General features: G+C 48.6%; 1 protein-coding gene across 1 annotated transcript; it reads right to left on the bottom strand.

The window, feature by feature from the left end:
* Window positions 1-2,312: 2,312 nt before the first annotated feature.
* Window positions 2,313-27,163, bottom strand: NOP2 (NOP2 nucleolar protein). Its single transcript, XM_060236912.1, has 16 exons — window positions 26,981-27,163; window positions 23,202-23,247; window positions 21,576-21,649; window positions 20,451-20,716; window positions 17,875-17,912; window positions 17,064-17,215; window positions 14,257-14,456; window positions 10,116-10,205; window positions 9,926-10,013; window positions 9,677-9,817; window positions 7,711-7,850; window positions 7,096-7,185; window positions 6,619-6,741; window positions 6,420-6,517; window positions 5,044-5,174; window positions 2,313-2,881 (listed from the first exon to the last, which is right to left on the bottom strand). The coding sequence occupies exons 1-16, from the start codon at window positions 27,084-27,086 to the stop codon at window positions 2,544-2,546; spliced, it is 2,121 nt and encodes a 706-aa protein (XP_060092895.1). The 5' UTR covers window positions 27,087-27,163; the 3' UTR covers window positions 2,313-2,543.

Here is a 27,163-nt window from a genome sequence, read left to right as displayed (position 1 = left end):
TCTCCAAAAAAGGGTCCAGGCAAGTAGGCGTGAAAATCCTCAGCTTGAGACCCTGGAGAGCCGCTGCCAGTCTGAGAAGACAATACTGACTTTGATGGACCGAGGGTCTGATTCAGTATAAGGCAGCTTCATATGTCCATATGTTCCAAGATCTAACAAGATCGAGCTTGCCTGAGCTATCCAGGTCCTTTTGATTTGTACATTCTCAATTCCACAGTATTTTTGCTAGTTCGCCATGATTTGAGACTGCAAGGCGACAGAAGGAGACAGCCGGTCTCTAGAACTGGGAGCAGACAGCCAAACCAGAACAGCGGCTGCAAGGCACGAATCAGAAACGTTTCTTCACAGCTGAGTCCGCCCCAGGTTCCCCCGAAGGCCTGCTCAGGCACAGTGTGAGTCAGCTTGATTTTGTAGCCCAATTGTCCCCCCCCTCCCCCTTTCCACATCTCCAACTGATCTCTAAACATCAAACTCACCTGTCGAAGTTTAAGGAACACCAGGGCTTTTTTTGTAGCAGGAACGCTTTTGCATATTAGGCCACATACCCCTGATGTCGCCTATCCTTCAAAAGCTTATAAAAGGTGTCCTCTAGACTGCAAGCTCTAGACCATGCAAGCACCAGTCGTTTCCGACTCTGGGGTGACGTCACATCACGACGTTTTGATGCAAGCTGGGTACTCGTTTACCGACCTCAGAAGGATGGAAGGCTGGGTCAACCTTGAGCCGGCTGCCTGAACCCAGCATCCGATGGGATCGAACTCAGGTCGTGAGCAGAGAGCTTGGACTGCAGTACTGCAGCTTTACCACTCTGCACCACGGGGCTGTCTCTTATTATAGGGCTTACTGTAAACTCCAGGAGGATTGGCTACATTGGGGAGGTGTGGTCTAATATGCAAAGGAGTTCCTGCTACAAAAAAAGCCCTGAGGAACATTAATATTCATGCTCAGAGAGACTGCTAGGGAGACGATGAAGGAGCGTTGCCTCCCAGATCCGGTAGAATGTGAAACGATCCTTCCCAGACACGATCCAAAAGAGAACACAAGGTGGAAAGACAGGGATTTCCAACAAGAATGGCAGGCACTGGGAAGTAACCCATCTATGCCTGGGAGTGACTGCCACGAAAGGCACCGGGCTAACAAAACCAGAGGACCACAGTGTGTAAGGATATCTAGAGCAACTAAAGCATCATATATAACCAGGATCAATAAAGAATGCTAATACTTCCCAAAACTGAAATAGTATATTATTTAAAGAACAGACTCTGTATTGTACTTGAGCAGCTGCTGTTCAAGAGCAATACAGAGTTTGTACATTAAATAATATACCATTTCAATTTTGGGAAGTAATAGCATCCATTATTGTATATGTGCTTATTTACAATGACAAGAGTTTTGATCATGATTGTACACAGTATGTTAGTCACTCTAGATCAGGGTTGGCCAAACTTGCTTAACGTAAGAGCCACATAGAAGATATTGGATTTATATCCTGCCCTCCACTCCCAATCTCAGAGTCTCAGAGAGGCTCATAATCTCCTTTACCTTCCTCCCCCACAACAGACACCCTGTGAGGTGGGTGGGACTGGAGAGGGCTCTCACAGCAGCTGCCCTTTCAAGGACAGAGTCTCAGAGCGGCTCACAATCTCCTTTACCTTCCTCCCCCACAACAGACACCCTGTGAGGTGGGTGGGGCTGGAGAGGGCTCTCACAGCAGCTACCCTTTCAAGGACAACCTCTGCCAGAGCTATGGCTGACCCAAGGCCATGCTAGCAGCTGCAAGTGGGAGGAGTGGGGAATCAAACCCGGTTCTCCCAGATAAGAGTCCGCACACTTAACCACTACACCAAACTGGCTCTCCACCAGGATAAACGTCAGATGTTTGAGAGCCACAAAGCATGAACATCACATATTCGAGAGCTGCATGACAAGGAAGGAAGGAAGGAAGGAAGGAAGGAAGGAAGGAAGGAAGGAAGGAAGGAAGGAAGGAAGGAAGGAAGGAAGGAAGGAAGGAAGGAAGGAAGGAAGGAAGGAAGGAAGGAAGGAAGGAAAATAGATGGGAATGGAGGAAGAGGTGGAAAGAAAGCAACTTTAAATTTAAAGCCTCTGGCTGGCTTGACTTGCAGAAATTATCCGAAGAGACAAATGCCTTCTCCAAGCTGGCTGAAAGGAGTGGTGGTGGGCTTCAAGAGCCACAAGGTATGTGTGAACGAGCCCCAGTCTGGCCCTCCCTGCTCCAGATTTAGCAAAGGCATAAAAGCAGCTAATAGCAGGCGTGGAAACAGAGCCTTCTGTCCAACATCCATAAACATACGTTATGATTAAATAGAAAAGCTTTAATGACCGACAAGCCTCATTCAGACCGAGCGACTAAAGGGTTAAATTAAATACTAGAAATTGGGCCACGTACATATCAAGGGGAAGGCCCAAAGGCCAGTCCAGCACAAAGTAGAACGAGAACCTATGCCTCGGATAGAATTTCCCCCCACTAGTCTTACTGGCACCAGCCAGGAGCCTCCAGATATATGCTGGCCAACACACGCCCCCTACTGGTGACTCTGGGGCACTCTGTGCTTCTTGCCAGAGGCTGGCTGGGCTCTCTGCCCTCTGGGAGAGGGCCGGGCCGCCTTTGAGGGCCTGGGTCGCTTCTGGAAGGAGCCGCGCCGTGAGGCCAGCGCCCATTTCTTCCGCTTCTTCATTTTTGGCTCTCCTTGAGGCGGCGTTTTGGTGGCTGCCGATGCTGAATTCACCTGTTTTGCAGTCTGCTTCTTAACGCCTTTCAGCCCCTCCTGTTTCTTCCCTGCCAGCAGAGGTGTGACGGCAGCCACTGGAGCAGATTCCTCTGTTGTGGATGGCATGCTTGGCTCCTCAGCGGGTTCTTCACCTGGAAGCAGTAGGACCAGAACAGCGGAGGTGAGACCAGGAGAGATGCTAGATGGGGCCCAAGTGAGAAGCTCTGCTCATTTTCCCAGGGGCTTTCGCTGGCTACCCCCAAGTTGACACAAATGCCGGCTTTCCAAGATGGCATTCCAGGGCACAGAATCTACCAGATTCTGTGAACGTAGGCAGGTCACAAAAGAGAGGGCAGGAGGGAGAGCCAGTGCCCAGCTCTTGAGGCCCTTTCTGACATGCCCAGGATAATGCTGACACTGGGGTCAGGGAGGAATTTTCCTGCAGGCCAGATTGGCCCAGGGATCCTCTAGAAGGGATGAGGAGGAGGAGGAGGAAGGAGATTGGATTGATATCCCACCCTACTCTCTGAATCTCAGACTCTCAGAGTGCTGCACAATCTCCTTTATCTTCTTTCCCCACAACAGACACTCTGTGAGGCGAGTGGAGCGGAGAGGGCTCACAGCAGCTGCCCTTTCAAGGACAACCTCTGCCAGAGCTATGGCTGACCCAAGGCCATTCCAGCAGCTGCAAGTGGAGGAGTGGGGAATCAAACCCAGTTCTCCCAGATAACACTCCACACACCTAACCACTACACCAAACAGGCAGGGGGTCACTGAGGGTGGGGGAGTTAGCTGTAAATTTCCTGCGTTGTGCAGGGGGTTGGACTATATGACCCTTAGTGTACCTTCCAGCTCTATGTTTCTATGATTCTCAACATGGATTAATTCAGGTTAAATAGGAAGATCCTGGCCCATTTCTATTCAAAGTTCCATGACTCTGGTCTGCCGGACCAATACAAGAACTTCCAGCTGAAGAAGAAGAGGTTGAATTTATACCCTGCCCTTCACTTGGAGTTTTGGAGCAGCCCACAATCTCCTTCCCTTCCCCACAAGAGACACCCTATGAGGCAGGTGGGGCTGAGAGAACTGCTCTTCAGAGACCAGCTCTGAGAGGACGGTGACTAGCCCAAGGTCACCCAGCTGGCTTCACTTGGAGGAACAGGGAATCAAACCCGGTCCTCCAGATTAGGGTCCGCTGCTCTTAACCGCTACACCAAACTGGCTCTCTACCTCCCGTTTATAAGCCTGCTTGTATAATGTCTCATTAAAACAGGTGATCAGACAAACTAAAAGCAGCCACTCATTGCAAGGAACGTCATATTTAACATTTTCTTTCCTTCTCAATTACAGGACCTACCAGCCTCAAAAAGGACCCAAGCGTAAATTACACCCACACCAACCAAAGTGTGCAGGTTTCCAGAATGTTTCACTTACATCTCAGTTGGAACTTGTAAAAAGAATGGGACGCTTTTTCCAAAAAGGAGACAAAGGCTTCATTTCGGCTAAGGCCCCCCCACCTTTTTTGAGCCTGCAGGCATGTTTGGAATTCAAACACGGCAAAAAAATGGCGGCCACAGAAGGCGGAGCCAGCCACAAAATGATTGCCCCAGCTTGACTTCAGTAGCATGAGAATACAATAGAGAGAATCACGGAGAGAATGAGAACCCAATGAGAAACTGTGACAAAATAACAAACATGCTTTAAGCAATTGGTTCCAATGAAGTGGGTGCATTTTGTAAATGATGCGTTTTGTTAATGATTCGCATGTACTTACCTTAATATATTAATTGTTGAATTGGATAATGATCATCAGGGCTTTGAAGTTTCATATTTAAACATTTGTAAATGAATTAATAATTGTGCTCGTTATTTTGTCACGGTTTCTCATTGGGCTCTCTGCCTTCCGTAGCACAGCATGACCCCCTGTACTGTGGCAGCAGCTGCTGCCAAAAGCAACGTTTTTAAAAAATCTACAAACACTTGACAGGCAGGAGAAAACATGTTGGCATGTGGCACGGTGCCCACAAACCCCGAGTTGGGGACACCTGATTTAGACTATATTTGCCAGTAAGCAAAGCGTAGTTCAACTGTATCGCAAAAAAAAAAAAAGAACATTCCTACTGAACTAACACTGAATCTGTGCTTAAGAAGTTCAAGCACCAAACAATTCCGCCAACACTGCTGAACGGGAGCTTTAAAATGAATTCCGCTTGGGAAATTTAATTTCCCAGTGCGAGAACTGAGACGCTGTGGGGCGGGAAAGAAGGGGTTAGCAGACAAACATAATCCACGATGGGATGACCCACTCCATTACCTGGTGGAGCCACGGGAATTGCGTTGGAGAATTTCTTGAGCTTGGCAACAAAAAAGCCGTCCATGTTATGTGTGTGAGGGTAGAAACGGCGCGTGGACTTCAAAGACGGGTGGAAGCGACGCTCTTTAAACCTAAGAGTCACAATTAAAAGGCAGAAAGGGTCACAAACGACCTCCCCAGGGCAAACACACAACCTTTAGTGTACCTGCCAGCTCTATGTTTCTATTATTCCCAACACTGATTAATTCAAGTTGGTAATATGAATGAATGTTTATTTATAGCCAAAGACCATTATTTACAAGCCATGGGCCATTAACCATAATACAATCCTTATTAAGACCACCAAAAATATTCCAAAAAGTATATTTGATCATAAAAACCTTAAAACCTTGTAAGAATCCAGAAATTCTAAAATAAGTCTAAAATGTCAAATATCAAATGTCTATAAAATCATATAAATCAAACAATTCAGGCAGGTCATACAAATCATACAGAATCACGCGTCTTACTGTGGAATTTTACCAAATGGTAACAAAATTTAGCTATTTGTCGGGAGGTGAACGGATTTTCATCAGTTACAAGTTTCTTCAGGCAGGCCTTGTCTGTATCCACTATTGTTCTGTCTGAAAACTGGGGGGGAAATAGCAAATATGGGCTCCTGTGTCAAGATAGTACACATCTCATTAAACAAGTCCACTCTACAAAACAACAGTCCTTCAAACAGAGTGTTCAAGGAATTATTTAACAAGACAAAAAACTCTGGAAGACAATAAAACTCTTAGAAAGACGCTGAAGTCTCTTGCCCAATGATAGTTTCCACCAGAAGAAAGGCCTTTTTCAAGGGCTGGAATTTCCTCCTCACCAATAATTTATATGGCTTGGGCTTGTCAGATTCTTAAACTGTAGGTCAGAGTGACCACTTATGCAACTGTGGAAAGCTTTACCGTTTGGTATTAACAGAGTAACTGTATATAATTTCACATTTATTGTTGTACAATACATATAAAGTCCACTGTGATATAAGATACTGAACTGTACGAGGAGTGCATTTTCCTGTGTTTGATATAGCTGTGTACTAAACATGGGGGGTGGGGGGTGGGATTTAACTTAAATAGGAAGATCCTGGCCCATTTCTACTCAAAACTCAATGACTCTGGTCTGCCGGACCAATACAAGAACTTCCAGTTGAAGAAGAAGAGGTTGGATTTATACCCAGCCCATCACTGGACTCTGGAACCACCGTCTGCACTTCCATTTTGGTTTCTAAGCCGTGCAATCCCCTGTACAGTCACTCCACTCTTAAGTCCACGAAAATCAATAGGCTGTGACTGGGGTGACTCTGCAGAGGATCGCCTGTAAGGATCCGAGACGCCCACCTGACAAACCCTTCTTTGCCGAAGTCCAGTCCCGTTGGCACCAGGCGGACGTTGCGCTTCTTCAGGGCGTAATCCACCACCCATTCGTTCTCCTCCACCTGCCAGCAAGGAGAAAAAGCAGTCAGATTTTCCCGACTCTGGCAGAGACCTGAACCCGCTCCCTTGCTTGGGCTGGGCAGCAGGAGGAGGAGAGCCTCACCATGACCGAACAGGTGCAGTAAACTATGTAGCCTCCGGTCTCCGAGGCAGCGTTGACTGAGTCGATGGCGCTGAGAATCAGCTCCTTCTGCAGGTGAGCACAGCGCAAAATGTCCTTTTCATCCTGGAAGAGAAAGATGATGATGATACTGGATTTATATCCCACCCTATACTCTGAATCTCAGAGCGGTCACAATCTCCTTTACCATCTCCCGCCACAACAGACACTCTGTGATGTAGGTAGGGCTGAGAGAGCTCTCCCAGAAGCTGCCCTTTCAAGGACAGCTCTGCAAGAGCTATGACTGACCCAAGGCCATTCCAGCAGCTGCAAGTGGAGGAGTGGGGCATCAAACCCGGTTCTCCTAAATAAGGGTCCGTGCACTTAGCCACGACACCAAACTGGCTCTTTGAGCTCCGCTCCGTCCCTTTTCCCGCACGCGAATTCAGATTCCCGAGGATCGATCATGACTTGACTCACCTTATTGGTCTTCACTGTGGGGTCCTTGGAGATCACACCTGTGCCGCTGCATGGAGCATCGAGCAGGACTCTGTCGAAACCCCCCAGCACCTAGGAACGGAACAGAAAGACTGTAAGATGGAAGTGAGGCTGTGGCTCCGTGGCGGAGGATCTGCTTTGCACACGGAAGGTCCCAGGTTCAATCCCCAGCATCGCTGGTTACAAAGAATCACCAGAGTGGAGTCTGTGCTCAAGACCCAGGAGAGCTGCTGCCACAGGGTTGCCGTGAGGATAAAAGGGAAGAGAGGAAAATGATGACACTAACAACGCTGGGTCCCCAGCGTGGCAAAGGCAAGGCACGCATTTAAGCAACTTAAGTCAGTTGTCCCCTACTACACCAGGAGAGTTTCTTAAAAGGGTAGGCACATCATTGACAGTTGCGAAATGGCTCCCTAGCCCCTTTCCTCACACAGTGGGATTCTCAGTCTTCCTATCCATAATTCCTCTCCCTACAATGTACCTTAGGGAACTGGCGCCCATCGCAGCGGCTCACAACTGCGTTGGTGACCCCAAGCCTTTCCTCACACAGTGGGATTCTCAGTCTTCCTATCCATAATTCCTCTCCCTACAATGTACCTTAGGGAACTGGCGCCCATCGCAGCGGCTCACAACTGCGTTGGTGACCCCAAGCCTGTGCAGATTCCCCACCACACTCTGCAGTCGCTCTGTGTTGCTGTCATTGGCCAGGATCACACCTGTGTTCTTCATCAGCTGGGCTGTCGAGGGAGCAGGGTGGGGGAGAAGGTCAAAAGGCAGCCAGGGGGCTACTGGGCCCCCTCCTGATACAATCACTCTCAACGTTAAATCTTTTGCTGCTCTCCCATTCCTAGCCATTCACCATACAAATCAGACAGTCCCCTAACCCTTGTCCCACCCAACATGTTCCTGATAGTCCAGCCACACCCCACACAAATCAGAGAATCCATTCTTAGCCTAACCTGTCCCTCTAGTCCAGCAATTCCCCACACAAATTAGAGAATCCCAAATTGCCCAGCCTAACCTGTCCCTCTAGTTGTGATTCCCCACACAAATCAGAGAATCCCAAATTGCCCAGCCTAACCTGTCCCTCTAGTTGTGATTCCCCACACAAATCAGAGAATCCCAACATGTCCAGCCTAACCTATTCCTCTAGTCCAGAGATTCCCCACACAAATTAGAGAATCCCAAATTGCCCAGCCTAGCCTGTCCCTCTAGTTGTGATTCCCCAAACAAATCAGAGAATCCCAACTTGCCCAGCCTAACCTGTCCCTCTAGTCCAGAGATTCCCCACACAAATCAGAGAATCCCAGCATGTCCAGCCTAGCCTGTCCCTCTAGTCCAGAGATTCCCCACACAAATCAGAGAATCCCAACATGTCCACCCTAACCTGTCCCTCTAGTTGTGATTTCCCACACAAATCAGAAAATCCCAACATGTCCAGCCTAACCTGTCCCTCTAGTCCAGCAATTCCCCACACAAATCAGAGAATCCCAACTTGCCCAGCCTAACCTGCCCCTCTAGTTGTGATTCCCCACACAAATCAGAGAATCCCAACATGTCCAGCCTAACCTGTCCCTCTAGTCCAGCAATTCCCCACACAAATCAGAGAATCCCAACTTGCCCAGCCTAACCTGCCCCTCTAGTTGTGATTCCCCACACAAATCAGAGAATCCCAACATGTCCAGCCTAGCCTGTCCCTCTAGTTGTGATTCCCCACACAAATCAGAGAATCCCAACATGTCCAGCCTAACCTGTCCCTCTAGTTGTGATTCCCCACACAAATCAGAGACTCCCAACTTGCCCAGCCTAACCTGTCCCTCTTGTCCAGAGATTCCCCACACAAATCAGAGAATCCCAACATGTCCAGCCTAGCCTGCCCCTCTAGTCCAGAGATTCCCCACACAAATCAGAGAATCCCAACATGTCCAGCCTAACCTGTCCATCTAGTTGTGATTCCCCACACAAATCAGAGAATCCCAACATGTCACCCTAACCTGTCCCTCTAGTCCAGCGATTCCCCACACAAATCAGAGAATCCCAACATGTCCAGCCTAACCTGTCCCTCTAGTTGTGATTCCCCACACAAATCAGAGACTCCCAACATGTCCAGCCTAACCTGTCCCTCTAGTTGTGATTCCCCACACAAATCAGAGACTCCCAACTTGCCCAGCCTAACCTGTCCCTCTTGTCCAGAGATTCCCCACACAAATCAGAGAATCCCAACATGTCCAGCCTAGCCTGCCCCTCTAGTCCAGAGATTCCCCACACAAATCAGAGAATCCCAACATGTCACCCTAACCTGTCCCTCTAGTCCAGCAATTCCCCACACAAATTAGAGAATCCCAACTTGCCCAGCCTAACCTGCCCCTCTAGTTGTGATTCCCCACACAAATCAGAGAATCCCAACATGTCCACCCTAACCTGCCTCTCTAGTCCAGCGATTCCCCACACAAATTAGAGAATCCCAACTTGCCCAACTTAACCTGTCTCTCTAGTCCAGACACTCCCCCACACAAATCAGAGAACCTCCACTGCCCAGCCGAACCTGTCCGTCTACTGGTACCTATGTAGCTGGTCTTGCCTCCTGGGGCACAGCACATGTCCAGGACGCGTTCATTCTCCTGGGGGGCAAGAGCCATGACTGGGAGAAGGCTGGAAGCACCTTGCAACATGTAGTGCCCAGCTAAGTACTCGGGGGTGGCACCTGGTTGCAAAAGCAGAGGAAACAGTGAGAAATCAGCTGCCGAGGGGGGTGGGGAGAAAGAGCCAGGAAGAGGGAAGAGAAGGGACAGCCAGTCAGCCCCTCACTCACCTATGGGCACAGAGGAGTCGTAGACAACAAGCCCTGTTTTGGACCACTTCCCCAAGGGGTCGAGATTCACCCCACGATTAATCAGAGCCTGTAGAATCAAGGAGGAAGACAGTTAGGCCTCTTGACAGGAACCAGAGGGCGGAGGAGGGAGCGGAGGAAGGAAGAGAAGACACACAGCAGTGCTGCTTACCTGTGCCAAGTCACGCCGCCGCGCTTTGAGAGTGTTGGTCCGGAGAGTCACCGGCCGGGAAACCTCATTGGACTCCAAGAAGTCAACCAGCTGAAAGGGAAGATGGAAGCATTGCACACACCATCAGTGCCAAGAGCTGAGTCCCCAGCTCAATTCAAGAGACTCAGCAGTCAGAGGTCTAAGTGAGTTGATTCGGAGATCCTTTTATTACATGTCGATATGCAGGAGGAAAATACTTCTCTCTCTGTACCAACAAACATCTGCTCCCTTAGTTTTCCTCAGCCCTCCTTCACAAAACATATTTATACAATTTTGGTAACAAAGCAGGTCTCGTTGATTGATCACAAAGCTCTCGCTTTTAGTCTTTTAGGTCACCTTATTGGTTCAAACAAATCTGTCTCTATTCTGGGAGATAGATCATCCAGGATGAAGTAATTCCTTTGGGGTTCCTTTCATCTGTACTCCCCAATTCCTGCCTATCTGACATCTGGGCGGAACTCTGTGGTTATGGTGGTCCTCTAAGAATGTGTGTATAGCCAAGGGGTGCTGGTTCTTTGAACATATGAACATATGAAGCTGCCTTATACTGAATCAGACCCTTGGTCCACCAAAGTCAGTATTGTCTTCTCAGACTGGCAGCGGCTCTCCAGGGTCTCAAGCTGAGGTTTTTCACACCTATTTGCCTGGACCCTTTTTTGGAGATGCCGGGGATTGAACCTGGGACCTTCCGCTTCCCAAGCAGATGCTCTACCACTGAGCCACCGTCCCCTCCCCTCGAGCCACCGTCCCCTCCCCTGTCTAGATTTTTGGCTCAGTTCCAAAAAATGTGACAATAAGCAAAATCTCTACCGCGTGAAGGGCGTGATGACGTATTCAGACTGGGAAGGGTCTCTCCAAAGGTAGAGAGAAAAAGTTTTCCTTTTTCAAGGGATGACCTTCATACTATCTAGCTTTAGCTAAAGGAAAAATTCAAAAAGGGCTTTTGTAATGCGCTCAGTAGAAACGATTCTTTATTCTGAAAAGTTTAACGCTAAGACCACTATGAGCCTGTGGCCCGTAGATGCCAATTCATATATGTTAAGGCAGGTTCTATGATGAGAGTTAGGGCAAATATGTTTGGCACTCTGTGCATGTTCTAGTGCAAATCTGAATCTACATTCTACAGGAAAAGAAAGGAAAGGCCCCCTGTGTAAGCACCAGTGGTTTCCGACTCTGGGGTGACGTTGCTTTCACAACGTTTTCACAGAAGACTTTTTATGGGGTGGTTTGCCATTGCCTTCCCCAGTCATCTACGCTTCTCACCCAGCAAGCTGGGTAATTTTACCAACCTCGGAAGGATGGAAGGCTGAGTCAACCTCAAGCCAGCTACCTGAAAACCGGCTTCCATCAGGGATTGAACTCAGGTCATGAGCAGAGCTTCGGACTGCAGTACTGCAGCTTTAACACTCTTCTACAGGAGGACTGAATAAAAAGGCATGAGCCCCTCACAATTGCGGAAAAGAAACTGCGCGGGGGGGGGGGGGGGGGCAGAGTTCAGCAGGCAGTTGGACTTTACCTTTTTAATATTTTATTTTTATTTTAAAAAAAGAAAGGTTATGTAATCTGTTCCACGGGTAGCACAACTTCATGCCACACTGTATTGAAACCTTCCTTTTTCTGTAAGGCTGTAAGCCTAACAAGGACATAGTATTCCTTAATTTTATCTGTGTAATGATGTATAAAACAATTACTGTATACTTATTAGGAATAGTAAGAGCCCCGTGGTGCAGCGTGTTAAAGCTGCAGTACTGCAGTCCTAAGCTCTGCTCACGACCTGAGTTGAATCCCCGGCGGAAGCTGGGTTTTCAGGTAGCCGGCTCGAGGTTGATTCAGCCTTCCATCCTTCCAAGGTCAGTAAAATGAGTCCCCAGCTTGCTGGGGGGGAAATGTAGATAACTGGGGAAGGCAACGGCAAACCACCCCGTAAAAAGTCTGCCGTGAAAACGTTGTGAAAGCAACGTCACTCCAGAGTTGGAAACGACTGGTGTGTGCACAGGGGACCTTTCCTTTCCTCTTAGGAATCAAGCTTACTTAACTCAGTAAGAATAATTTCCTTACATGAAGAACTAAGGAAAAATTAGTTGTCCTGCTTGTCTGCCAGTCTCCAGAAGTTGGCCCAGATACTGACACCTATGGTGCTGGAGTCCCATAGACTGCTCATCGTGGGTGAGTGGGACATCAACATTCATGCCAACGGTGCCTCATTGGGACTGGCTCAGGATTTTATGGCTTTGTTGACTGCCTGGGTCTCTCCGAAATTGCGACTGGCCGAGTACACAGAAGAGGTCATGCCCTGAGAGTAATCTTTTGCACTGAGTCTTTGAAGGAAGAAGATGATGATATTAGATTTATACCCCACCCTATATTCTGAATCTCAGAGAGGCTTACAATCTCCTATATCTTCTTCCCTCACAACAGACACCCTGTGAAGTGGGTGGGGCTGAGAGGGCTCTCACAGCAGCTGCCCTTTCAAGGACAAGCTCTGCGAAGGCTATGGCTAACCCAAGGCCATTCCAGCAGCTGCAAGTGGAGGAGTGGGGAATCAAACCTGGTTCTCCCAGATAAGAGTCCGCACACCTAACCACTACATCAAACTGGCACTTTGTTTTACAGCTGCAGATTCGTCCAGACCCATGGTCTGAGCTCTGCCGGCTTAAAGCCAAGATGCATGCAGCCATGACACTGTGCACAAGAGGAGGCCTGTTTAAAATACTCCACCCAGAGAGGCTCATGAATCCAACTGGATTCCAGAACACTCTGGGAGATTTTAGAATTCCAAACTTGTCTTCAGTTGAGGTCGCAGTGGAAAGGCGGAATGTGAAGCTCAGTGAAGATTGCAACAAGGTTGTCCCTAAAGATCTTCTACAGCGCTGCAAGATTTCTTTGTTGTGTGTTTGTTGCCACAGACTAACCCCAGGGAACTGTAACCACAGAGATGGCAGCAAACTTATGAAGCAGAGAAGCCAGAAAACAAATGCTGCTCTGAGTCAGGGCTTCCCTGTTACACTTTGGAGGCTTCTGGTTCTAGACGATGGAAGTTCCAAATCACAATTTGGCAGGACGAGGCTATCCTTCCTTGGACTTTTTCTCCAATCCCAACCAGGGCTCTTTTCAAACCACAGCCTGGCCAAGGGAGAGCTTGGTCCTGCATGCTTTTAAAACCATACACGGCCACTTAGAATCATAGAATTGGAAGGGACCTCCAGGGTAATCTAGTCCAACCCCCTGCACATGCAGGAAACTCACAAACACCTCCCCCTAAATTCACAGGTTCCTCATTGCTGTCAGATGGCCATCTAGCCTCTGTTTAAAACCCTCCAAGGAAGGAGAGCCCACCACCTCCCGAGGAAGCCTGTTCCACTGAGGAATCGCTCTAACGGTCAGGAAGTTCTTCCTAATGTTGAGCCGGAAACTCTTTTGATTTAATTTCAACCCAATGAACTTGAAGAAGAGGAGTTGGTTTTTATACCTCAAACTGCTTCTATCTATCTATCTATCTATCTATCTATCTATCTATCTATCTATCTATCTATCTATCTATCTATCTATCTATCTATCTATCTATCTATCTATCTCAGAGTCTTAGAAAGCCAGTTTGGTGTAGTGGCTAAGAGTGCAGACTCGAATCTTGGAGAAGCAGGTTTGATTCCCCACTTTTCTTCCGCATGGAGCTGCTGGGTGACCTTGGGTCTCAGTTCTCTCAGAGCTCTCTCAGCCCCACCTACCTCACAGGGTGTCTGTTGTGAGGAGAGGAAGGGTGGGGTATAAATCCAAGCTCCTCTTCTTCCCTTCCTGTCCGCACAACAGGCCCCTTATGAGGTCAGTGGGGCAGAGAGAGTTCTGAGAGAACTGTGACTGGCTCAAGGTCACCCAGCAGGCTTCATGTGGAGGAGGAGCAAGGAATCAAATCCTGCCCTCCGAATTAGAGTCCACCACTCTTAACCACTATACCACACTGGCTCTTGGCAATACCCAACAGCCCATAGATCCAGTCCTGCATTTGGTTACTTTAACCCTGTTTGCTCCAATCTGCCCAGCCAACAAACACCAAGAGAAAGGCAGACAAACCCAATGAGTTGTCCGACTTCTCCCGGCAGCCTACCTCTGACAGCGGGAAAAGGTCCATCATCTTCCCTATCAGGAAGTCGCTGTACGAGTAGTAAGCTGCCAGGTCCTGACGCAGGAGGGCCAGGTACTCTTGCCGGGAGCGGCCTTCCTCCCGCTTCGCACCGAAGTTCTGAAGCACCTCGACGTTGTCCTTGATGCGCTGGTGGATCAGCTGAAGGTCAGGGGGCTGAGCGGGTGGGGAGGCAGTTAAGGAGCTGCACCACGTACAAGAGCAGCCTGAGTCCAGCCATCTTCGGCCCATGGGTCAGGGCCTTCCAGTGGGTCACAGGAGCTCCTCCTCCCGGGTTACAGGCCCACCCCCAGATCTGTGGGTCTTTGCTGGGGACCTGATCAATGTCCCCTCTAAGCTGCGGAGTCTTGTGAGCAAAAATTCTACGTTGTGAGCTCCTGGCATTAAAGTTGTGAGTGATGGCATCAATGAGTGTGCTCTGGGGCCATTTTTCCTGAGCAGAGACAAAACTGTGTGAGCTGGAGGCTAAAAAACTGTGATCTAGTTCACGCTAACTCAGCTTAGGGGGAACACTGGACCTGATGCTAGCGTGCAGATGTCACAAGCAAACTGTCTCCTACCTCCCTTTGCAGGTTTGCTGAGAGCAGCCATAGGACAGAGATGTCCAGCAGGGAAAAGGATTCCCATGAGTAGACGGGGAGGCAAAAATAGCCCTTGAAAAAGCCCAGCCCGGGATAGCCTAGGCAAGCACAATCTCATTAGATTTCAGAAGTGAAGCAGGGTTGACTTGGATGGGAGAACTCCTCTGGAATACCAGCAGCTGGGAGGTGGCAGCTTTATTCAGCCAGCTCCATAAATATCCTCCAGGCCCCCAGTAGGGGTCCATCACCAGAGATCACCATGACTTCCAGGTGTAGACATATAAGAAAAAGAGAGAGAGAGAGAGAGAAAGAAAAAGACAGAGAAAGAAAGAAAGAAAGAAAGAAAGAAAGAAAGAAAGAAAGAAAGAAAGAAAGAAAGAAAGAAAGAAAGAAAGAAAGAAAGAAAGAAAGAAAGAAAGAAAGAAAGAAAGAAAGAAAGAAAGAAAGAAGGAAGGAAGGAAGGAAGGACCCAGCTTTGTGCCCTGAATAAAGAAGGGAAGGAAAAGCCCCGCATCTGTTCTGGGAAGAGGGTAGGAGCAGGTTCACTCTGGCTTCTGCCCATCTCATGCTGGCCAGGCACTATGCAGCACAGGGACCCCAGGATTATGGTTGCAGTGGCTCTTGCCAACTGGCATTAGCGACTCCCACCCACAGCTACCAACTCGCAGTGGCTCCAGCCCACTCCACGCAGGGCTGCCCAGAGGTTGGGGCAGCTTCCTCAGCCACCAAGACTTCCTGCAGTGTCCTTAATGGCCAAGCCACCTCTGCCCCAGGGCTTGTTCTTCGTATTTCACCTCCAAGTGTCAGTCTCAGTTTCCAATTCCTACCTCTCTTGGTCTGCTCCCCCACAATCCTAGACTCAAGCCTAGCCAGGTCCTAACTCTGGCTTCCTCTGATTCCTGGCACATGACTCTGATGTCACATAACTTCCTGTCCCTCACCCCCTTTTTGGGGCTCAGCGGGCCTCAGTTCCGGAAAGGCTGAAGACCCTCCTGAACCAAGGAGGATGTTCTCTGGCTGAGAAAGGCCTCTGCTCTCCCAAGATTCACTGGAGACCAAGCTGGGTCCCCCCTCCCCCCCGCTCACCTGCATGCAAAGCAAAGATCCCCACAAGCTCCCAACTATCACCAGCGCCCAGCATGCAACATCAAACGGTCATGCCATCACAAGGGTCTCCGTGCCAAATCCCACGCAGAAGAAGCAAACATTACATGCAATCGACATTCTAATCACCAGGAATTCCTTTGCATATTAGGCTACACTCCCCTGATGTAGCCTATCCTCCAGGAGCTTACAGTAGGCCTTATATGAAAAGCCCTGTAAGCTCTTGGAGGACTGGCTACATCAGGGGGGTGCGGCCTAATGTGCAAAGGAGCTCATGCTACAAAAAAAGCCCTGCTAATCACCATTGGGCAACAGGTTGGATCCAGCTGGCTTGATCCGGCTCATCCTTCCCCAGTTCCCTGCAGCCCCAGACTCACACTGCTTTCGTCTGCACAAGTCCCTTCATCACTTGCATGGCTTTTTGGGGTGAATGAAGGGAATGAGCGGTAGAGAAACCGTGGATCCAACCCAGCACGCTAATTCAGCCCAAGCCAAAACGGTTCACGCTCATGCTTTTGAGCAGAGGTGGACGGTGCAAAAGGTTCCCCCTTCCCGTAAGTCTGCACCATCTGCAATTCTGAAAACCGCTCAGCGAAACAAGCCGTTTCAATGATCTCAATGTAACTGCAGTTTTAGGAGGGGCGCCACGTTGGTCTGCGGTTGAAGAGCTGGGTTCGAGTCCAGCTGCACCTCAGAGACCAACAAGTTTTGTGGGGGGGGGGGAGAGGGTGTAATACGCTTGGACTCCCAAAAGTCCACCACCCCTCTCCGGCCAGTCTCCAGAGTGCTACTGGACTCAAATTTAACTCTGCTGCAAGGGAGTTTCCAGTCAAGAAAGAGAAATTGCCTCCTGAGTTGGTGGTTGAAGCTGCCTCTTTGATTGATAAGAGACATTACATGGCTCCAATAATCCAACTTGCCACCAGGGGGCACAAGAGGGAGAAAACAGCACACTGTCCAAGGAAACACGGGGTTGGGGGAAGGGCAGTGCAATCCCAAAATGCGCCCTTTGTCAACACAGAAGCCCACCCCCTCCCCCTCCCACCATCTCAGCAGACACTGAGCACCCCCTGAAAGGAAGGATATCTTCTTTCTCTATCTCCTGTCCGCTGGGCAGCACAAAACGCTCGTCCACCTCCACGTTGAGCTGCAGGTCTGTTTCTTGGGTCTCATCCTGCTTAGGTGGTTCTTTCTCCTCCTCCTCCTCCTCCTCACTGTCTTCCTCACAGAGATCCTGCCTGTACTCAAAGACAAAAAGCCCTTAAGCAAAAGTCCCTGTTGACAAGGATATTAAAGGGGAAGAGGGACAGGAGGGAAACTCCATAACCAGGGGTGGCCAAACTTGCTCAACGTGAGAGACACATAGAATAAATGTCAGATGTTTGAGAGCTGCAAACATGAACATCAAATGTTGGAGGGAGGGAGGGAGGGAGGGAGGGAGGGAGGGAGGGAGGGAGGAAGGAAGGAAGGAAGGAAGGAAGGAAGGAAGGAAGGAAGGAAGGAAGGAAGGAAGGAAGGAAGGAAGGAAGGAAGGAAGGAAGGAAGGAAGGAAGGAAGGAAGGAAGGAAGGAAGGAAGGAAGGAGATGGGGAGGGCGAGTGTGAAAGCAACTTTAGGAAGAAATAAGCTAATAAAACTAATAATAATAGAAAGAAAGCAATTTTAACTTTAAATGCATTCTCCAAGCTGCCAGCTGGCTTGGCTTGGAGAAGTGATTTAAAGACACTTGGTGCCTTCTTCAAGCTGGTCAGTGGGATGGTGGGGGCTTTGAGAGCCACACGACATGTGTGTAAGAGCCACATGTGGCTCCCAAGCCACAGTTTGGCCAGCCCTGTTTAACCCTCTTATCAGGATAAAGGAGACCCTGATTAGCACAGGCGGCCTCTGGGAATACTCACTCCTTCTGCTCCCGGGCAGCTCGTTCGATAGGCAGGAGCTGAAGAAAGGAAACAAAACTGTTGCAGAGGGCAGATCCACACAGAAAAACCATGTGTGTGTGTGCCCAAGTAATATATGGCACTCGTTATGATCTACGTTATTTTCGTCCCCCCAGTTATTTTCGTCCCATCAGGTTTATATCTCAAAGAAATTACGAAGTTACGGATAACCAAGGAGAAAAAAAATTAAGGGTGGTGGTGGCGGAAGCCCAATCTTGAAATGAATTTGGTCGTCCAAGAGGCTGAGAAAAACCAAACCAAAATGAAGTATTAACAAAGAACGCAAAAAAAAGACTCCCATCAATTTTAATGGCATATGGAGCAATACAATCAAAAAAGTAAAGCAAAAACCAGGTGCCCCACCAATTTTTATTTTATTTATTTATTTGTTAATTTGTATTCCACCCTTTTCTACAAGCGGGCTCAGGGCGGGTAACAACAAAACGTAAAACTATTAAAAACAACAAGCCAAAACCATAAAGTACAATAAAACAAATAGCATATATGTCACACTGGGCGCATTCTGTATATCAGCAGAGCAGTAGGCCCAGAGGTGGAATAACAGATTTGGATACGATTAGATAGCAACATGACAGGCAAGGGAGGCCAAGCAGATGGGAATAAGGACGTCCGTTGCCTCAACCAAAGGTCTGGCGGACGGACCTCCTGATGGTGCCTGGGTTTTGTTTTTTGGCCACTGTGTGACACAGAGTATTGGACTGGATGGGCCACTGGCCTGATCCAATATGGCTTCTCTTATGTTCTTAACAACTAAAAAAAAAGGTAAGGTAAAGGTAGTCCCTTGTGCAAGCACTAGTCGTTTTCGACTCTAGGGTGATGTTGCTTTCACAACGTTTTCACGGCAGACTTTTTACGGGGTGGTTTGCCCTTGCCTTCCCCAGTCATCTACACTTTCCCCCCAGAAAGCTGGGGACTCATTTGACCGACCTCGTAAGGATGGAAGGCTGAGTCAACCTCAAGCCGGCTACCTGAACCAGCTTCCGCTGGGATCGAACTCAGGTCATGAGCAGAGGGCTCCGACTGCAGTACTGCAGCTTTACCACTCTGCGCCACGGGGCTTTTCTAATAACTACACCTCCTTTACTGGAAAAAATTACAAGATAATGTCCAATGTAAGGATATCCAATGAGTCACTTTCAAATAAACTGTTACCAACAGACCATACCTGTTTTGACCTCAAAAGTCCTTCAGTGGTCAGAGGTAAAGTGCTACAAATTGATTATCTATTTATTACATGGAACAGAATAAATAATACTAAAAGCAATCACGGAACAGACTGCTATGAAATCCAACCGTCCACATTTTGAACATCTGTTCTACCAGGTTGTGAAAAGAAGGGATGCTGCTCTTTCGAGCATCTCATGCACCTTTCTATGCCCATTCGGGGTGAACCATTCCCATGGGGTGTGCAAAACAACCACGATAGATCTGTTTCACAGAACAATATCACCTGAAACAATCCCACACTCTTGGTGCTCACAGAATCCCTTTCAATTCCACTGTTCTACCAATGGTACCTTCCCAGCATAGGAGCTAAAATTGGCATTCAGAGCAGAGTCCGGTCCGGGAATTCAGACTGCCCAGCCGCCGAGAAGCATCGAGCAGAACTCTTAGCCCGATTCCCCACCAGCCTTATGCTGCTCTCACGCTTCTCTTCTCTGCGGGGCTTCTGTCAGATTTCACACTAGCTGCCCCAGGGCTGCAACTAGCTTTGCCTTTTTCACACAGCAAACAGAAACTGGTTTTTAGAGGATCTTGTTTGCTGTGCGAAAGAGGAGGAGCAAGTCGCAGCCCCGGGGCAGATAATGTGGAATCCGACAGAAGCCCCGCAGGAGAGTGAGAGTGGCATAAGACGAGTGGGAAGTCGGTCTTACTCTCTTTCCCTCCCCCTTCTGACCCAGCCACCTCATGCATCTCGGGGGAGAGCAGCAAGCAGGAGGGATGTTAAGTGACACCGCTGATTTCTGCCTGCAAAGAATGCCTTCCCCATCACTGCTGAGTTCTTAACTCTGCTTCCTACAGTGTGACTGATGTTGTGTGCTTATAGCCCAGTGGTTCCTAGGTTGCAGACTGCAGTCATCCCAGCCGAGCTGTGGAGTCTTGTGAGCAAAAATTCTACTTCGTGAGCTACTGGCATTAAAGATGCGAGTTGCTCCATAAATTTGTTCTGGGGCCACTTTTCCTGAGCTAAGCCAAAAATGTGTGAGCTGGAGGCTAAAAAACTGTGAGCTAGCGCACGCTAACTCCACTTAGAGGAAACACTGGTCCCAGCACATGAGGGGGTGCAGGCAGCTAGTCAAACAGACAAGTTGGATCCAAACAGTGTCTTTTTCTTCCTGTCACAGACTTCCTTGGCCACGCGTTTTCCTACATAAACCCAGCCGCCCAGAGCCCGTTAGGGGAAGGCGGGATATAAATTTGATTTAAAAAATAAACCCAGGTCTCCTTTCCCTCCATGCCCCGCAGTCTCATCCATTCCTAACAGCAGCAACTGAAACGGGAGAGCCAGCTCTTACCTCCTCCTCCTCCTCATCGCCAGAAGACAACGCTCCATAATCGTCCACCATCCCATCGTCACTTCCTTCCTCCCCGTCACTCCCGCTGGGCTCTTCCTGCCCCTCGCTGCCGCTGAAGGCCTCTTCCTCGCTCTCCTCAGGCTTGGGCCTCTTTTTCGCAGAGCTGGGGGTCAGCCAGGCCGCATTGTCGTCACTGAAGCCACCCGGGTGGCCATCTTGTGGGGCTGCTCGCTTCTTGGCACCCTTCAGCAACAGCTCTCCCGGGGCTGCAGAGCAGGGCCAAAGGAGTGATTCAGAGTCAGCTTCTTGAAGGTTATTTTGTCCTTCAGGAAATGCATGTAATGGAGGCTCCTGCTCAATCCAAACATTCCCTACTTCACACATGGTCGAAACAGCTGCTTGTCTACCTATGGGTCAGCGCTCAGAGGTTGTCAGGTCCTAATGCTAAGCACACTTACTTGAGAGCAATAAGTTCCTCCTTGACCTCTGGGAGCCACACCATATGTGTGAAAGAGCCACTCATGGCTCCCGAGTCACAGTTTGGCCACCCTTTGCCATAGCTCTCATAGAAGTTGTCCTTGAAAGGGCAGCTTCTGGGAGAGCTCTCTCAGCCCCACTGTTTTCTATACAGTTTGACCCACAACAGCTCAAAACACACACATAAAACCCTGCCCAAAGGTGTGTGGATTCTATAAGCTGTTCTGCTTTCTGAAAACCACCCCAGTACTATCCTGGATCACTAAAACATAAGTTCCTGGTCTGGTTCCATGCGATGGAAGGGCTATGTTTGGTGTAGCAGCTAAGTGTGCAGACTCTTATCTGGGAGAACCGGGTTTGAGTCCCCACTCCTCCACTTGCAGCTGCTGGAATGGCCTTGGGTCAGCCATAGCTCTTGTAGGAGTTGTCTTTGAAAGGACAGCTGCTGTGAGAGCCCTCTCAGCCCCACTCACCTCACAGGGTGTCTGCTGTGGGGGAAGAAGATAAAGGAGATTGTAAACCGCTCTGAGACTCTGATTCAGGGAGAAGGGCGGAGTATAAATCTACAGTCATCTTCCCTTCTTCCTTTGAAGGGACTAACAGAAATGAGGCCAAGGCCTGCCCTAGTCTGGCCAGCCACCTCCTCACCTGTTGGTTCCTGGAGGGCACTGGCAGTCTTGCCGGCTGGTGGCTTGGCAGCTTTGATCCGACGTTTTGCAGCTCTGAAAAAAAAAAAGATATCAGAAATGGCACCGAGTGAGCCGGTCAGCGACCACCAGAATAAGCAGGGCGACAAGCTTCTAGCTCGTTTTACTGCATTAGCCAGGGGGGGTTTTGTAGCAGGAACGCCTTTGCATATTAGGCCACGCCCCTGATGCAGTCAATGCTTAATCGAGATCTTTCTGGGACCTTACTCATGCAAAGTTACGGATTTTCCCAAAAATTCTTTCAGATGCTGCTACCTCCTTTCCTTCTATGGGGAAAAACACCAGGATTCGAACTCACATCCCTGCCAAACTGATCTCAAATCAATGAACCACAGTAATTACAGACCACCCATGAAAAACAACCAGTCTTGAATCGTCAAAGCGATGTTTGAGTTAATTTCTTTGAGCATCTTTGGATAGACATCCATTGCAAGAGGCCGTGCCTTGATAACAGCATACATCTTTTTACCCTCACTCTGACCTTGCAAGGTAGGTTAGGCTGAAAGTATGTGACAGGCCAAAGGCCGCCCAACCAGCTTCCGTGGAAGATGGGGAAGTGAACCTGGGTCTTCCCAGACTCTAGCCTGGCACTCAATTCAATTCAAAGACCTTTATTGGCATATCTGCAGTCAGAAGCAAATACAGCATTATAACATAGCAATAAGGTCTAGGGAAAATTAAATACATTTAAAAGTACGGTAATACTGTTGGAAATTTGGAAATTTAAAAATCCCTAAGAGAATTAGCAGCATATAAAACATTGAGCCAAAGGAATCAGATCCAAGATTCCATAAAGATAAGTACCGTAAAGGACATTGCTATCTAAAAATTTTGAACTTTAAGAACTTCTATAACAGAGTGGCCAAATTGTGGCTGAGGAGCCACATGTGAATCTTTCACACATATTGGGTGGCTCTCGAAGCCCCCATTTCTCCAATCCAAGCCAGCTTGGACAATGCATTTCCAATTAAAGTTGCTTTCTTTCCACCTCTCCCTCCCCCACCTATTTGCCTTCCTTCCTTCTTGTCCTGCGGCTCTCAAACATCTGACGTTTATTCTATGTGGCTCTTACCTTAAGCCACCCCTGTTTGGCCACCCCTGTTCTATAAGAAATCTGGCAACAGCATTAATGATCTCAGGAACCAGACCATTTAAAAGGAATTGACATTTCAACTTAATATTCAGATACCTTTTGGGATAAAGCCAAGTTAAGAGCAGTTTTTCGTGGGGCAACTCATACAGAAGGCATTCCGCAATTATGTGCTCTGTTGTGTCCAGACAGTTAAGACTACAAGGACATGGCTGTTCTTGCCTTGGGAGCCTGGCCCTCAAACCATGCTGTGCTACGCAAAAGATCTCAGGTTCAATCCCCCCCCCCAGTCAGAAGATCCCTAGAAGCACATAATGGGAAGGGAGCTGCTCCGCCTGAGATCTTGGGAGATCGGGGGCCAGCAAAGACAGGGGGACTGACAGCCTGATACAGACAAAAGAAAACCTACAACTGGCAGGAAGCACTGCTGGAGAAAAGGGGGAAGAGAAAACAGCAACCACCATATTGACACCTCACCTTCTCCTTGCATGGCTGGACAGCTTCTTTGCACCATCTTCAGGATCTGGGCAGGGAGGAAATCAACAAATTAACAGACCCTGAAGTTGCCATGAAAACATTAAAGGCTCCTGGCTGCTGTGTACAGGAGACAAGCGAAGGAGTCTCCGAGAAGAACAAACACCCGTCCTCAGCGCAGCATTAAACCCTGTGGAGGCCCCTAGCCAGTCAAAATCCTGGGGCCCTCTTCACAAATTATCTCAGAGCCCTGCTGCAGCCTGCAGGCACCTTCTCAAAAGCCCCTTGGACGAAACTGCGGGCGAGAGGCAAACTTGGCAATGATGTCAGCAGCAGCCACACCAGGCAAGTTGGGCAAAGAGCGGCTCAGTAGCTGGCTACGGTGTGGCCTTTGGTCTCGGGGTGAGAGTGGACGGTTCGATGAAAACATCAACAAAGTGGGTGGCAGCGGTGAAAAAAAGGCAAATTTTGCGGTGGGAGCTATCAGCGAAGGTACTGAAAACAGAACGGCCGATATTGCAATGCCCTCGTATCGAGCTACGGTGTGACCCCATTTGAATTACTTTGTGCAGTTCTGGCTGCCGTATCTCAAGAAGGATTTGCGGAGCTGGGAAAGAAGGCGAATAAGATGATTATGAGCTTGGAGCGCCTTTTATGCAAGGAGGCCGGACATTTCAGTTTAGGAAAACAGACAACTAAAAGGGGGCACAATAGAGGTTTATAAAATTATGACCGTGTGTGGACACCAGTGTTCCCTCTAAGGTTAGTGTGAGCTAGCTCACAGTTTTTTAGCCTCCGGCTCACACATTGTTGTCTTAGCCCAGGAAAAATGGCCCCGGAGCAAACAAATTGATGCAGTTGCTCACAAATTTCATGCCAGTAGCTCAGGAAGCAGAATCTCTGTTCACAAGACTCCACAGTGAAGTATGGTGAAGTATGGTGGACACACGGCTTTCTCTCCCCCTCTCATAATACCAGAACTCAAGGGCACCTAATGAAAATGTTGGGAAACAGGTTCAGGTCAGACAGAAGGAAATATTTTAATGTTCAGCCCTTCGTTCTCCCCCTCCCCATAACTTGGAGCTTTGGGGAAAGCAACCATGCAGGGGGCTTTCCCTTTGCATTTCTTTCCTTTCCCTCCATTGCTTTTTATTTATGGAATTCCTGTTCCACACGCCAACCCTGCCACATTTTAGATACCAGTTGAAAACATTCCACATATTCTGGGCTTTTAATTGAGTTTTGTTGGGGAGGGACTGTCTTTGTTTTCTTTTGGCCCATGGTGTTCTTGGTGGTGTCTGGCATATATCTTTTTAGTTGATTTTACAATATTAAATTTGATTGTTTATGTTTTTAAGGTATTGTCTGGAAGCTGCCTTGGGTATTACACTGATTAGCGCTGAGCAGTATTCAGGTTAAATTGCCGTGTTGGCACTTTAACATAAGAACATAAGAGAAGCCATGTTGGATCAGGCCAATGGCCCATCCAGTCCAACACTCTGTGTCACACAGTGGCCAAAATTTTTATAGATAGATAGATAGATAGATAGATAGATAGATAGATAGATAGATAGATAGATAGATAGATACACACACATTGTGGCTAATAGCCACTGATGGACCTCTGCTCCATATTTTTATCTAAACCCCTCTTGAAGGTGGACATGCTTGTGGCCGCCACCACCTCCTGTGGCAGTGAATTCCACATGTTAATCACCCTTTGGGTGAAGAAGTACTTCCTTTTATCCATTTTAACCTGTCTGCTCAGCAATTTCATCGAATGCCCATGAGTTCTTGTATTGTGAGAAAGGGAGAAAAGTACCTCTTTCTCTACTTTCTCCATCCCATGCATTATCTTGTAAACCTCTATCATGTCACCCCACAGTGGACGTTTCTCCAAGCTAAAGAGCCCCAAATGTTTCAACCTTTCTTCATAGGGAAAGTGTTCCAGCCCTTTAATCATTCTAGTTGCCCTTTTCTGGACTTTCTCCAATGCTATAATATCCTTTTTGAGGTGCGGCGACCAGAACTGCACACAGTACTCCAAATGAGACCGCACCATCGATTTATACAGGGGCATTATGATACTGGCTGGTTTGTTTTCAATTCCCTTCCTAATAATTCCCAGCATGGTGTTGGGCCTTTTTTTATTGCAAACGCACACTGTCTTGACTGCGATAAATAAGTGGGTTTTGGGTTGCAATTTGGGCACTCGGTCTCTAAAAGGTTCGCCATCACTGCTGTAGGTCAAAACCTGAAAGTGGGTCAGGAGGAGGCCAGAGGAGGAACAGGGTGAGCTGGAAGAGGAGGCTCAGTGGCATATTTGGGTTTGTCTGTGAGCTGTCCCCAAAACAGCCACAAAATGCAGTCTGCTGCTTAGTAATGCAGGACCCTTACAAACATTAGACACGGATGTGCAAGAGCAGAATATAAACTAGCTTGTCATCCAACAATGTGAGAATCTTCCCTTTTATATTGGGAAGGGAAAAATTACAAATGGTTTAGAGAGAAATCTCACTTTTTTTGTACTGTGGTACAGCACACACCATGCATTGTAAGTGTTCCATATGCATCAATAGCAGCAAAACCTACAGAGAAACAACCCTGACAGGTAGCTCAGGGTCACTGGCCTCCTATTACAGGCCAAAAGCTACCTAGTGGATGCATGACAGATTAGTTTGGCCCTGCCACTAGGTAAACTAGGTGACTGCCTAGGATGCCAACCTTCTGTCAACCCAATGGGATTCAGGTAGGGTTGCCAACTCTGGGTTGGGAAATACCTGGAGATTTTGGAGGTGGAGACTGGGGAGGGAGAGGCGGGACCTCAGTTTGGTATAATGCCATAAAATCCATTCTCTAAAGCAGCCATTTCCTCCCCGCCCCCCCCCCCCCCCAGGCAACTGATCTCTGTCGCCTGGAGATGTTGCAATTCCAGGAGATCACCACACCCCAGGTAGAGACTGGCAATCCTAGATCCTGGTCCAGCCCTTTAGATAGTCTTGAGTTTTCTTTTTGCTTCCATTTATGCAGGTGAATTTCTCCGGAGCTTTGTACAGCTGCTTTGGTTGCCCAGTAGGGAGAAAACAGGATATAGCCATTCAGCAGAACTTGCACTCGAGTAAGTACTGGATCTCGCCATGATGCCAGGGGTGTGCAAAAAGCAGACAGCTGCCAGTGTACCATTTTGTCTGATGAAGTGTGCTTCTAGCACACGAAGGCTTACATTCTGAATAAAACTTTGTTGGTCTTAAAGGCACACCTTGACTCTTGCTTTGTTCTACTGCTTCAGACCAGCACGGCTACCCACCTGGATCTATCTAAATGGACCATTTGGTACCAGCTGGTTTCTGGGGTAGGCCTATCAGGCTCTCTCTATTCCCTTCAAGAAGAAAGGTAGAGTCGCTTAGCACCTCTTAACGGTTCCAAAGTCGGACGCACTCTTGACCTAAACACTTCGTATGGGCGCGGGGATTCTACTGTAGATATGAAAACTTTATATCCCAAAGTTCTCGCTTGAATACTGAAGGGGGGGGAGGGGGAGGCAGGCACCGCCACAGGGAAGCCTAGAGTTGCCGATCTCCAGGTGGGGCCCGGAGATCTCCCGGGACTGCAACTGTTCTCTAAGCGACAGAAATCCGTTCCCTAGAGAAAAAAGGCATTGCACCCCACCGACGTTCTTCCCAAAGCTCCAAAATTCCCAGGTGTTTCTCAACCCATTGTAGGGAAGCCTCAGCCACCCCGATCCCCTGCGCGGGCTGGACCAGGAATCCACGGGAACTCACCAGGAGGCAGAAAACGAAGCAGCTCCTGCTCGGCCCCGCGCTGCTTGCGAGCCTTGCGCCCCGGGCCCCGCTTCACCTTCTGGGTCGGGTCCAACTTGCGCCCCATGATTCCGGCTTTCCCTTCCACCAAGCCACGGGGCGAATGCTTTGCACGTGGAGGACTCCGTGCCTCAACGTTCCTTC

The sequence above is a fragment of the Heteronotia binoei genome, chromosome 4 (genome assembly GCF_032191835.1).
Source record: "Heteronotia binoei isolate CCM8104 ecotype False Entrance Well chromosome 4, APGP_CSIRO_Hbin_v1, whole genome shotgun sequence".
In the NCBI taxonomy this organism is placed as follows: Eukaryota; Metazoa; Chordata; class Lepidosauria; order Squamata; family Gekkonidae; genus Heteronotia; species Heteronotia binoei.
The sequence above is the reverse complement of the archived record's forward strand: the minus strand, read 5'-3'. Positions and strand labels throughout refer to the sequence as shown.